Source organism: Spathaspora passalidarum, assembly GCF_000223485.1.
Source record: "Spathaspora passalidarum NRRL Y-27907 unplaced genomic scaffold SPAPAscaffold_4, whole genome shotgun sequence".
Lineage (NCBI taxonomy): Eukaryota > Fungi > Ascomycota > Pichiomycetes > Serinales > Debaryomycetaceae > Spathaspora > Spathaspora passalidarum.
In genome coordinates this window covers 1,780,359-1,793,960 of record NW_006767428.1, presented here as the reverse complement: position 1 = coordinate 1,793,960, position 13,602 = coordinate 1,780,359, and the positions used below count along the sequence as shown (strand labels likewise).

General features: G+C 34.1%; 5 protein-coding genes across 5 annotated transcripts; 1 reads left to right on the top strand and 4 right to left on the bottom strand. All coding sequences in view use genetic code 12, as the record gives it.

The window, feature by feature from the left end:
- Nucleotides 1–333: 333 nt before the first annotated feature.
- On the bottom strand, nucleotides 334–1,339 carry SPAPADRAFT_51216 (uncharacterized protein; the record flags this gene model as incomplete). Its single annotated transcript, XM_007375897.1, has 2 exons — nucleotides 334–393; nucleotides 524–1,339. The coding sequence occupies 2 exons, from the start codon at nucleotides 1,337–1,339 to the stop codon at nucleotides 334–336; spliced, it is 876 nt and encodes a 291-aa protein (XP_007375959.1).
- Nucleotides 1,340–3,274: 1,935 nt separating this feature from the next.
- SPAPADRAFT_67268 (uncharacterized protein) lies at nucleotides 3,275–4,903 on the bottom strand (the record flags this gene model as incomplete). The annotated part of the gene is made up of 1 exon (XM_007375896.1): nucleotides 3,275–4,903. One exon carries the CDS (start codon nucleotides 4,901–4,903, stop codon nucleotides 3,518–3,520), a length of 1,386 nt encoding a protein of 461 aa, XP_007375958.1.
- Nucleotides 4,904–5,604: 701 nt separating this feature from the next.
- Nucleotides 5,605–6,736, bottom strand: MRF1 (Mrf1p; the record flags this gene model as incomplete). The annotated part of the gene is made up of 1 exon (XM_007375895.1): nucleotides 5,605–6,736. The coding sequence occupies one exon, from the start codon at nucleotides 6,701–6,703 to the stop codon at nucleotides 5,642–5,644; it is 1,062 nt and encodes a 353-aa protein (XP_007375957.1).
- Nucleotides 6,737–10,212: 3,476 nt separating this feature from the next.
- Nucleotides 10,213–11,647, top strand: NAG3 (Nag3p; the record flags this gene model as incomplete). Its single annotated transcript, XM_007375894.1, has 1 exon — nucleotides 10,213–11,647. The coding sequence occupies one exon, from the start codon at nucleotides 10,341–10,343 to the stop codon at nucleotides 11,553–11,555; it is 1,215 nt and encodes a 404-aa protein (XP_007375956.1).
- A 237-nt stretch (nucleotides 11,648–11,884) lies between these two features.
- On the bottom strand, nucleotides 11,885–13,443 carry SPAPADRAFT_67265 (cytochrome P450; the record flags this gene model as incomplete). Its single annotated transcript, XM_007375893.1, has 1 exon — nucleotides 11,885–13,443. The coding sequence occupies one exon, from the start codon at nucleotides 13,430–13,432 to the stop codon at nucleotides 11,885–11,887; it is 1,548 nt and encodes a 515-aa protein (XP_007375955.1).
- Between the last annotated feature and the right edge of the window lie 159 nt (nucleotides 13,444–13,602).

Sequence of the window (13,602 nt, the reverse complement as noted above, 5' to 3'; positions counted from 1 at the left end):
CATCATCAGTAGGGACTTCCTTTTCTTGGTTGTTACCATCATCAGTGGGAACTTTGTTCTCGTCCTTATTACCATCATCAGTAGGGACTTCCTTTTCTTGGTTGTTACCATCATCAGTAAGGACTTCCTTTTCTTGGTTGTTACCATCATCAGTGGGAACTTTATTCTCGTCCTTATTACCATCATCAGTAGGGACTTCCTTTTCTTGGTTGTTACCATCGCCATTACCATCTCCAGTAGGGACTTCCTTTTCTTGGTTGTTACCATCGCCAGTAGGGACTTCCTTTTCTTGGTTGTTACCATCATCAATAGGGACTTCCTTGTCAACTGGAATTATTTGTTCTGGTTCTGGTTCAGGATGTGGTATCGCTCCGGATGGAAATATTCTACAATCTGGATAACTTAAAGCAGGCATTTTGCCCGTATATCTTAAGCCATCTTGATAGATTTTAAATGATCCCTCATCATATCCTGAACCAAGGACAATTGTTCCAGTGGTCTTTTGGTAGTATAATGTTAATACCCCAGTATCAGATCTATATGAAAACCTTAGTAAATATTTTGATTGGATTATGTTTCCTGGAGCAAAATTCATAAACTTGAAAGAAAAGTTTTTCACGGAATTGTTAATGACTATGGTGGATTGTTCTCCAAAAACAAACGTTTGCAAGTTAGCAGCATTATTTGTATCAAGCTCGAGTAAGGACTTATTTTCAAGGTAAATACAACCACCGCCTACTATTGGCCAATTCCCTTGTTTGAAATTCTGAAAGTATAATTCGATGGTACCAGCATTAGAGAACTCAACCGCTGGTTTTGTACTTCCCCACAGACCTCCTATACCACTAGTAGTTTTCAAATTTATTTGAAAAGTACCTCTGTTCACTCCTTGATTCTTAATTATAATTATCCCTTTGTTTTTCAATGAGCTTGCCTCGATTAAACTATTCTGTGTGCCGCTTCTTGACCCAGATTCGATTTTCATGTAACCATTATCTTCATTGGTAAATTGGTTAACCTTGATTAAAAACTCAGTTGCTTGTGCCATGTCAGACGTGATGGCGGTAAATGTTCCTTTATTGAGGAATTTTCCAGATGTGTACTGAAATTTCAATGAAAGCTTTTGTAATTGTTCAGTACTCACAGAAAATGTCCCCTGGTTTTCAAAATTTCTCAGGAACGTAATTGTTGGTGTTTGCATAAATACATATTTACCTTGAGGGCTAATTATAATATCTTGGGACTGAGATGCCTGAGATTTAGATGTAGTTATCACCTCATTGTTAATGGTTAAGGCCGAAATGATCTTTAACAATAGAAATATCCAAATTTTCCACATTTTGTTGGTATATGAGCAAAATATTACAATTCAAAGGGGTTGATGATAGGTTTTTATATTGCAATACCTGGTTATATCATATAATTTTATGCAACATAAACTCTCTGAGGTGCTTGCCAGTGAATGAATGCCGTGTTGGGTCTTTTTCTTGTTCACATAAATGTTTTAAATCTTGGCTGTATCATCTTGAGATGCAAGAGGTATTATTAATTATCATATAATTAATCAATTGTACTCACCAGTTTTTCATCAATTCAGAAAGGAAATACTTCTAGAACTATTGACCTTTTGAAATCCGATGGTATGACATTCCAACTTCCAAACTTTGTTCAATCTTAATCTATCCAGGAATTAAAGGAAATCAAGAAAGTCAAATAATTTGACGGCATCTCATGATATGTGGCACTTTTCTGTCATTCAATGAAGGATAAATAAAAGCTTAACAGGGTGCTAATAAAGGGTACCCAGTGCCAAGATCTGGGAACAAAATGTCCAATAAATTAAAAAATGGGAAATCTTCTTCATTGTCATAAACAAAACATAAGACTATTTTTATATATTTCAGTGGATGGAATTGGAGAATGAAAGTATCACCATGGTAAGTATAGCTAACATATCTTAATCAAATAAAGAGTTGACAATTGATTATAGTAGGCTCTTTTTTTTTTTGTTCTTTCGTGCTGGTATGCAGGAAAATGACTTCCTCACTTTATATTTTTTTAGTGTGTTAAATAGAATTGATTTTAGATCAACCAGATATAATCATTTTCTATTTTTTATTATCATACGATAATACTTTAAATTAAAGTTAAAAGTATAATGACCGAGGAAAATACTTATGCAACCTAACTTGTTGAGAGAGGCGACGTTGCAAATTTGAATTTTTTTTTTTCTTGGTGGTTTTCTGGCAACACCGAATTTTTTTTTTTATTGTCCACATGTAATATAAAGCTATGTAATAAAACAAGGACAAGAAAACATAATATTATTGAACACTTTGTGGACTGATTTAACTATAGTTATATATGCAAATCCTGCATCCTGCTGTGTATCTACTTTTTTTTTTTAATTGGCAAAGCTTTGGGATGTATATTTAGGGGGAAAAAATCCTATATCTAAGCGGTGACATTAGATAATTTGGCTCATTAATCCTATAGATACGATTTCGTAGCAGTGAGTAGATTCCTTTAAATATAAAATTCAAATCAAAAAGAACTAAATAAACAAATACTACTTTTGTTAGATCTATTGCATGAATATATCACATAAAAAAACTAGGCTTTATTACCACATAAAGTATTTTGGTTAACCTAATTTCAGTCTTGGATTATAGAAAGATTTATACATTTATAGTTTAACGAAATGAGATAGAATTGTGGCTCATTCTAAATTAACCTTTGAAGATATATAATCGTCTATTTGTTGTACTTTAAACTTAGAATATACTTTTTAGATCATGAAATCATCTTTGTAATTACAAATCATAATTTCAATAATTATTAATTTTTTGCAAGAATTTTTGAAAAATTCAAGCAAATTTACATCATAAAAACATTAAACAAAACAAGAGGATTCATGCACCCAGGTGGAATGTTCAACCATTTGAGCTTAGAATTACCCTGTTAAGGAGAAGACACTGAAAATATCAACTCTAGAACGTTTTATTTGGGTCTATAGATCGAATTAAAATCTCTAACATTCTAGAATAGCATAAAATTGAGTTGATTTTGAAAAATGAGTATTCTCTTGTTCGTAATATATGCCAGACACGATACCATCGTATATTGCAAACCAATATGAAATACATGTCAATAATCTCAATATGACAAACGCAACGTTTCCCTTCTAAAAAAGAAGAACTGAGCAATAATGCTGAGGAGCATACCCTGATATGTTTACCCGAATTAAAGATCCTCGTAAAATCATGTAGTTCGTGATTCACACATTCTTACAATTAACGATATATTATTTAAATAAAAAAAAATTACAATTTTATTAAAATACAAGCAGCATAGTAGATAATTTAACAACTCAATGAGAGATGAAAACAAACATCACATTCCTAAAACAAGTACGGCAATTGCCAAGAAAGTGGGTGAAATTTGGAATGTAATAAAGCTTCCATTTGGGTATCCAAAGCTGACACGACCGTTCTGGTCATTGTGTCTTTGCTTAAAGTCAGTGAGATAATACTAGAACTAACATCATACATATAACCTGACATAGTTTGAAATGTTTCAATATTATCTTCAGACTTGCGTTTATTAAGTCACCGCTATGGTCTTGAGTACTAGATTGTTTAGATACACTAGAATATTGACAAGTTTGCGGAATTTCGTGCTCAAATCGACTAGAGCAGACTTCTTGCTTACTAGTAACTAGATCCGGTTCATTGGTTTCGATTGCATTCTCAAAATAACTAGTAGTAGTTTCGAAATCCTCTTCACTAGTAGATTCATCTAATTCTCTAGTCTCATCTTCAACATCCGTTGTGGTATCCTTTTCCTCTGCTGTGGTAGATTCATATAATTCACTAGTCTCATCTTCAAAATCCGTAGTGGTATCCATTTCTTCTATTGTGGTAGATTCATCTAATTCACTGGTTTTAGCCGTCTCAATATTACTAGTTGATTCTGATTCAAAATCATCAAATGGAAAATCTTTACAATCTCCCACCATATAAGCAGGTGCATCCCTATCATATGTAACATATGTGTCAGTTAAATCGAGTTCTGAATATCCTTTCCCAATGATAAACCGTTGAATACTGTGGAGACTTTTTAAAATTAAAATACCATCATAACCATACGTCATCTGATGCAAAAAACCATCTAATCCAATTCGATTTCCCATGCTAAAATTCATAACTTTGTATTCGTTGGTAGGGCCATTTTCCGTGACGAAAAGTGTGCTATTTTCTCCCATTACAAAAGTTTGACCAGCTGAAGAGAACTCTGAATTGAGCTCTACATTGGTATTTTCTTCAAGAAATATACACCCTTCTCCCAGGATCTCTCCTAATCCTTGTTTATAATTTTGATTATATAATTCAATCATACCATTGTTAGTAATATTACAGGGCCCCATATCGAGTATCCCCTGGTTTTCAGCTTGGTTGTTAATTTTAATTGTTCCTTGATTATCCCACACTTTATGTGCCATAATACGACTATATGGATCGCCACTAGTAGCCTTGCTAGAGACCGAGATTATTCCAATATTAGTAAATGATTCAACATCGATTTCAAAACTGGTTGCTACATCACTGGATGCTTGAACATTAAATAATCCACCATTCAAAAAGATCCCATTAAGATTATCCACCTTTACAACAAATTCTCTATCGAATCCAGTTTTGGTTATTAAAACTTGCCCATAATTCACAAGATCTTCATTGAATTGAACATGTTCTAGTTGCTCTAACATCAAACTTCCTTGCTCGGTAATATAATATGGTATACCGAAAAAAACGGTTATATCGGGGGGATTAGTAATGATCTCAGAATAATTAATAGTTATTGCGACTGCAGTTTGCAATAATATAAGAAAACGAATAATCCACATTTTAGTCGTGGTGATTGCCTAATCTAAAGTTTTGGAACATTGTTGGCACTTTTTATACTTATTTGAATAATGTTTATAATGTCAATACTTTTATTTTGATTTTTCCAATCAATGGCATGGTTTGTAGATTTTGATTTATATAACCATTTTGGCAGGTGATGAGAAACGTAAACAACTTGCAAAGTAACTCTAAGATTTTGAAAATAGTTTAATTGACTATTGCTGGATATTTAATTAATACAAGTAAAGTTTTGTATAAATCGTTCACAAAGTGGTTAAACCCCACAAGTCTGCCAGTTTTGGGCCAAACTATAGCCGACTAATGCGAGTTCTATATGGACATCAATCAAAGATTAGTAACTGATATATTTTCCAACCTATAGTTGTATCTTCTCATGGTTTCAAACTTGTAATTATGGTTATGATATTATGTTTTTGGAAACGAGGTGATGTGAAGTAAACAAAAAAAAATTTGGTGACTGGAAGGAGTACACGCCAAAAATTTTTCGTAAATTGGAATTGCAATTGTTTTCAAAAAAGTTGCAATCATCAATAATCACAGTTCTTGTTCGAGAAGGTGTAACTTATACTCTCTGAATTAAAAATATAACCCTTTTTTTGCCTGCTTCAATACTACATAAGCTCAAAATTTCGTCTTTTTTTTGAATTCCTCCAATTTATCAAACTACATAGCAATCTTTGATTTCATTGAATTTCAAACTATAACCAACTTCTACTTTATTTATATACAATAACTTGTTTTCCACCTTTGGTTTTGGCAATGGCTTGAAGAACAGCCAACTTCAAGTCATCATTTCTCGAGTAGACAACTTTATCAAATGGAACATCTTTGATCTTGTTTTGCTTGTACAATTCAACTAATTTTCCAATGGTTTCAACCTTAGATTGTGGGTTACGCTTGGTATTTGCAGTAAGCCAATAAGCAGTGGTAGTGATATTCTTAAATAATTGAATTCTTCCATCATAAACAATGTCTGTACCAGCAACAATTCCATAGGTGACCAAAAATCCATTAACTGATAAACTTTTAACCAAAGCACCAACTGAATCTCCACCGAGACTGTTCAATGCAAGTCTAACATTACCATTATCGGTTACTTTTGTAATATCAAAGGTTTCTGATAAGAATTCGGATTCTTTAATGACTTTGGTAGCACCTAAATCATATAATTCATCAATTACATCTTGTGATTTGTCATCTCTAATAACGGAAACCACCTTAAGTCCTCTTAATCTTGCCAATTGAGTTAAATACTTACTAACTTGAGAGTTTCCAGCATTTTGAACAATCCAATCACCGGCTTGCCAATCCTTGACATATTGCTCAAGAATTTGATAAGCAGTCGATGGGTTAATGGAGATAGTAGCAGCTTGTTCTAAAGTCAACCCATTAACCTTGACAAATGGTTTCTCATCACCTTCAATAGTAACCAATACATCAGTTCTCCATGTTCCAAATCCAGGAAGGAGTGGAATGACATGATCGCCCACTTCATACCCTTGAACTGATTTTCCAACCTCAACCACTTCATAAACTCCTTCATTACCACCAACATGCAATGGTTCATTAGGTGTACTTCCTAAATCAGTAATGTTTCTTGCAACATTGTAACCACCGAAAATCTGATGAATGTCTGAAGGATTAATTGGTGTGGCTAAAGTACGGAGAAGGACTTGGTTAGCTTGAATTGGAGTAGTAATAGTAAATGAGGTATCATTGAGGACTGTAGCTAAGTCCTTACCATGCTCAGCGTATGTAACTGCTTTTCCTTGAACCATCTTTGAATTTTTGTTGTTGTCGTTGTTGTTGTTGTTGTTTCTGAAAAGTTAGATTGAGAAACTGTGTAATTCGTTTGCTACTTATAGTTTTAAATTGTGGGGCTCAATTACTATGGCTCTTTTTTTTTCCTTCTTTTGGCTTCCATGCCGGAAGCCCTTACCACGCATAATTATCCGATCCGCGACTTTAGCGACAACACAGCAAGCGAAGTGCGTATTCACATCTCTCCGGTGATTAGTAAGATGTCTATCTCCGGTTACTGCTTGTCGGAATATCTAATCAAACTAACGATTATCCGATCCGTACCACCTTTAAAGACAAAACAGCAATGGAAACTTCTATTACAAAGCTGTTTGCTGATTAATATGTTAATTTTTATCTCCGGATCGTGCATATCGGAATATCTAGATATGTTAATCATTATCCGATCCGCGTATCTAAATACATTATTTAAGTCATAAAGCTCATATTCAAAGTTATATGCTTACTAATAAGATTGTATTTCTCTCAATCACGATAAATTAACCTCGGATATCTGAAAATTTTTAGTTAGATCAACCTGTCTTGTTTCTTTTTTTTCGCAGTAAAATTATAATTACAAATCGTGAATTAAAAAAACGTCAATCAATTTTTTTTTCTTTACAAAAAAAAAGATCTATAAACGCTAAAACATATATCCTGAAGACACTCTGACACTTGTGTTAATGGTGTACTAGAAAGTGAGGTCAAGAAACTAAGCATATAAATTTGTACAATTTATTTGCTCGTCTTATCAATTTAAAATTCGAGGTAACTTCAAAAAACAATAGTTTGTATACTTTATTTGGGTTCTTGCAGCTTCACAATAGTTGAGCCAGATTCCATGTTAAATATAGTTTTGGTTAAAATATCATATCTCTGTTGTAGTATTCTCTTCGGTGTGAATATCAAATTGAGATACCTATCATCAATGTAAGTTCAATCTAATTGTATCAGCCGTTCAACTAATGGTCATTATCTGGATTTTTTTGCCAACCTCATTGTGAATTTTTTTTTGAACAAGTTTGGTGAGCATTATAAAACAAATTTAAATCAGCAGTTCCAAAATTAGTATCAATTAAATCTATCTTTTGGTACTAATTTCTATTATACTTTCTTCAGCTTGCTAAAGTGGTTGAATGTTCTTGGTTCATTTGCAGCAATTTTACCTTTCGAATCTTCAATAATGGAACCTGGTCCTTATGTATGGTCGCGTATACCGAATTGATTCCGCTGGATCGCATATGTAGACTTCCTTAGTGTAGATATCTATAATATCATAATTTGCAGTCAATTGTTATTCACTGAACCTCTTCTGCTAAGTTATCAATCTGTTTATGGAATAATCACTCTAATAGATTAATTCCTATGGTTTATATTCCATTACTTCTCTCAATCAAACTAATCATGTTTCAAGTTTCGGAAACTGCGGGGGGTAAAGAGATGAGAACTTCAATTTGGGGTATAGCAGCGGAAAAGTATATTAATATCTAATTACTAATCTTGCTTTCCCCGGGATTCATTGAGACAACAAAAATTTCGTTTATCCAGGAAATCCGCCTCATCAAAAAAAATATCGGCTATAAAATTAAGGAACAATAACGGAAGTACAAAAAGATACTTTGTTCTGTCTATTTTTAGTCCGGTATTGTGCAAGTTTTAAGAAACTACTATCGGTGATAAATGCAAGGAGTAATGCAAGTGAGCTTTATACCACCAAAGTCCACGGGGCTGTGGCTATTGATTCTATTGGCAGTGTAAATTACGGATAATCTGGAAAGGTAATCTTTTCGTCTTTTTTTTTTATTATTTTTTTTTTTGTTCTATTTCGCGCTTTAGCCGTCGCCAAGAATTGTTGCAAAAATACCGTAGCAAAAAAAAAAAGGGAACATCGGCTCAACAAACAGTGATCATTCAGATGAGAACATTACAATTATACCAGTCTTATTACCAATGATATTAACATTTAACAAACAACTATTACTGAAAAACCTCCTCTACACTACTCATATCTATTGAGTTCAATTGAAGGAAAACTAGGATCATCCAGCTCTTCCCCACAACGGTAACTCTGGAATTCTATACATGGAATTCCTCCTTCGTTTGCTAGTGGGGTCCGCGAAAGAACAAAAAAAAAAAAAGTCTGAACTTGTCAAAATGCAATATGAATGATTTCATCAATATCAGACAACACTTACGAATCTCAAAGCCAGATATTCAATTTACGTATTCCAAAGCCACAAATTTGGAACCTTTTAGTAAGCATCTGCAACTAATGTTTTTGTATTTACAATTACTGCTTATCTGAGTAAAAACAACTTTTTTTTTAATCGGCGAAAAAAAAAAATGTGTGTAGATCTTCTGCCGGTCAATAAATCCCTCATCGCATTTAGATCCAAAAAGAAAAAACGAAAATTCAAAATTATTTTTTTCCATTGTTTTCGGTCACACATTAGTAGGGCTGAACATGTTATTTTGGCTGGACAGGGAAGGATATGCGTGATACAATCACCTATCTTGGATTTCTTTTCGACATCATCGCTTCACGACAAAATTCAAATTCAGATCCAAGTGGGGCAAAAATATTCGAAAAGATAGCAATTGCTGGGAACACACCCCCACCCCCCTTCAACCTTTATCAAAGTATTATTATGTATGCCAAAGTGATTGCTATAGCACGGCAATGCGTACCGTAATTGCCGACACTCCAGGAATTGCCTATTTCGGTGGAGCTATATATCTGACCCAAATAGAAATCTGACTGACAAATAGACATATATGCAGTCACCATTGTTGCTGTCATTTGCGCACCAAAATAACGGCAGATAAAATTTTTTTTTCCAACCGATATTTTTATTATTTACCTCACAACAGACATAATTCCAGAGCAGTCAAGATGTCCCTCACTGGTTATAAATACATCCAGATGTCCCGCTTGCTAATTACAACTTTAATTCAATTTAATTTTTTTTTTCTATTCTGTACAATCATTACATTATGGATTCCCGTACATCAAATTCAGATACATTAGATAATGCTAGTGTTGATTCAGAAAAAGTCAGATCCTTCGGAGATGCTTTGGCTGAACAACAACAACAGCAACAACACAACCGCTTGAGTTTACATAGAACTAGAAGTATTATAGAAAGAATCCGTTCTCACGAGTCTACAGAAGACCAAGAAGAATTAAAGAGATTGGTCACCAACAATAAAGGTGTGGAAAGAATAATTTCCGAATTACAAGAAGGTGTTGGTGCTTTAGGTCCTCTTGAACAACCATATGATATCAAAAGAGTTGAAACACATGCTGACCCACATTCCGACTTCAATGAAGCTGATCCATGGAAATATCCCCTTGATCAAGAAACTGGATTAAGAATTGTTGAATGGGTTGATAAGGATCCAAAGAATCCAAAGAATATATCCAAGGCTTTGAAATGGACCTATACCATGTTATTGGGTTCTATCTGTTTCGTTGTCGCCTTAGGTTCAGCTATTGTTACTGGTGATTTAGATAGACCAGCTGAATTCTTTGGTGTTTCTGAGGAAGTTATTATTTTAGCATCGGTTACTGTTTTCGTTATTGGTTTTGGTGTTGGTCCATTAGTTTTTGCTCCAATGTCGGAAGAAGTTGGTAGAAAGCCAATTTATGTCGTTACCTTAGCTGTTGCCCTTGTTTTCATTGTTCCTTGTGGTGCTGCCCAAAACATTGGTACTTTAATTATTTCCCGTTTAATTGATGGTATTGCCTTTAGTGCTCCAATGACACTTATTGGTGGTTCCTTGGCTGATATTTGGGAAGGTCCAGAACGTGGTACTGCCATGGCTATTTTCTCCGCCGCTCCATTCTTGGGTCCAGTTTGTGGTCCAATCTTTGGTGGTCTTTTAGCTGATCATGCTCCAACTTGGAGATGGATTTATTGGACTTTCTTGATCATTGCCGGTGCTTTCTACGCTGTTTTCATTGTCATTGTTCCAGAAACTCATCATGGTATATTATTAAAGAAGAGAGCTAAGAAGTTGAGAAAGGAAACTGGTGATTCAAGATACAGAACCTTCAGTGAATTACAAGTAAGAACTTTTGGTCAAGTTGCCAAGACTTCCCTTTTAAGACCATTTGTTTTATTAAGTGAATTAATTGTTTTCTTAATGACCATGTACATGGCTGTTGTTTACGGTTTACTTTACATGTTCTTCTTTGCATACCCAATGGTCTTCATGGAAGGTAAAGGTTTTTCTGCTTCATTGACTGGTGTTATGTTTATTCCAATTGGTGTTGGTGTGATTATTGCTACTTTCTGTGCTCCATACTTCAACAAAGACTACAACAAGAGAGCTCAAAAGTATAGAGACAGAGGTGAATTACCACCAGCAGAATTAAGATTGATTCCAATGATGATTTCATGTTGGTTTGTTCCAGCTTCTCTTTTCGCTTTTGCTTGGTCTTCCTACCCAACTATTTCTTGGGCTGGTCCATGTTTTGCCGGTTTAGGTGCTGGTTTCGGTTTCTGTTGTTTATATAATCCTGCTAACAACTATATTGTTGATTCTTATCAACATTATGCTGCATCTGCCTTGGCTGCCAAGACATTTGTCAGATCTATTTGGGGTGCTTGTGTTCCATTATTTACCATTCAAATGTACCACAGATTAGGTTACGAATGGGCTTCATCCTTAATGGCTTTCATTTCATTAGCTTGTTGTGCTATTCCATTCTTATTCTTTAAGTTTGGTGCAAGAATTAGAAGTTACTCCAAGTATGCTTACTCTCCAAACTTAGATGCTAAGCAAGGAGATGCTGAAAACCAAAAGGAACAAGATTTTGGACATTAAATTATAGAACTTAATACCCTATTTCATTCATTGCATTTTAGGCTTGTGCCGATTATTTATTTTTATTTAGTGTAAATATAATAATAATTTAGAAAAAAAAAAAAAAAAAAACGAATATTTAACTTGTGCAGTAAACATAATTCCATCCATTACACGTTTTATTAAGGGGGTGAAATTATGCCAACAAAATAATTTATACCGCTATGCTTTCTTTGTCCATTTTCCAATAGTTCCGGTTCTTGTTAAACTTTTACAATTTCCTCTTCCCTTTTAAAGCATAATTTGCCAAAAAAAAAATTCTTTATATATAACGAAAAAAACTATATAAATTAATCTGACAATTCTATGAAAACACCATCTTGATGTCTTGCAGTCAATTGACAATTTATTCTTGGTGGGTATGGTCTAAAATCTTTGGTGTTCAAAGTAGGGAATAGTTGTGCCAATCTAACTATAACGTAAGCAGTTTCGGTCAAGGCAAATTGTTGACCTAAACAAATTCTAGGACCACCATTAAATGGCAAATAAGCCCATCCAAGTTTGTCAAGACTTTCCCATCTTTCTGGTCTGAACTCTTTAGCATCTTTACCATAGTATTTTGGATCTCTATGAGTGATATAATAACAATACGCTACTGTGGTACCCTTTGGAACAAATACTGGGGAAGAACCATTTGGTCCACCACCCACTGGCAAAGTAGTATCCTTGGCGGCAACTCTGAAGTTAGCAGAAACTGAAGGATATAATCTTAAAGTTTCATTGATAACCCATTTCAAGTATTCACACAGCTTCAATGACTCAAAAGTAATTTGAGACGCATCATATTCTTCACCAAAATGTTGATAAATCTCTGAACGTAACTTTTGCCAAATTTCTGGGTTTCTAGCCAATTCAAAGAAGCAGAATGATAAGGTACCAGCAGTAGTGTCTCTACCAGCAAGCAAGATATTAAGTAATTGATCTTGTAAAACCTTTGGATCTTTGGTATACTTGACCAATTCATATAAAAATGTATAACCATCCTTTGATTTTTCTTCAAGTACTTCAGGAGTCATGGTAAGAGCCTTTCTCACAAATATTTGTGCCAATTTATGAACACCCTTAATAGATCTTCTAAATTCAAAACCATCTACAAAGAAATAAGCAGCTTGAGTGTAAACTCTTGAACCAAGATATTTTTGAGCAGTGTCGAAATTATGAGCAAATCCAGCAACTTCTTCAGAAGTTGTCAATCCAATCGATTCATCATATAAAGAATGTACAGATTCACCAAATAAAAATTCAGTAGCAGTATCCATAGTCAATCTAAAGAATAATTCTTGAATATCAAATCCTGTACCTTTATTCTTTCTAATATGTTTAGCAAGAATTTGAATATGAGGTTCAAGCTTTTGTACATGAGCAACTTGTTCACGAGCAAATTGAGGTCTTAACAATTGACGAGAATGTTTCCACCCTTCACTATCCAAAGTAAAAATACCATCTCCTAATAAAGGTTTAAGATGAGGATTTCTTCCAAGACCGAAATCATTGAATTGAGTAGCTAACATAGCCTTAATATTTTCTGGTTCACCAGTTACTAACACAGTCAAACCAAATAATTGGGCCTTCATGGTCCAGCCATACTTTTCGATAATTCGAACACCATAATCAAGTAACTCTCCAGTACTCTTGTACTTCAACAAGGTATAAGCCAAATACAATCCAAATAGACCGCCTTCTCGGAAGGATGGTGGTTCTTTTGTTCCATGTTGCCTTCTAAATCTTTCTCTCTTTATGTAAATTGCTAAAGAATAAATAAGTATACTACTGGCAAGAATTCCATACCAGCTAGTTAAAAACTTGATAAAAACAGTATAATAATCAATAGGTTGCATTATATCACGTTAATCTCAATTGAATAGTCTACATGATCTTGCAAATTGGGATATCTACCAAGTATATATATATATGACCAAAAAACAAAAGGTTGCAAATTTGACTGCTTCTCCACCTTGCCCAACAACGAGATGCGTGTTCCTTAACTTAGATTTGCCTGATGCATGTG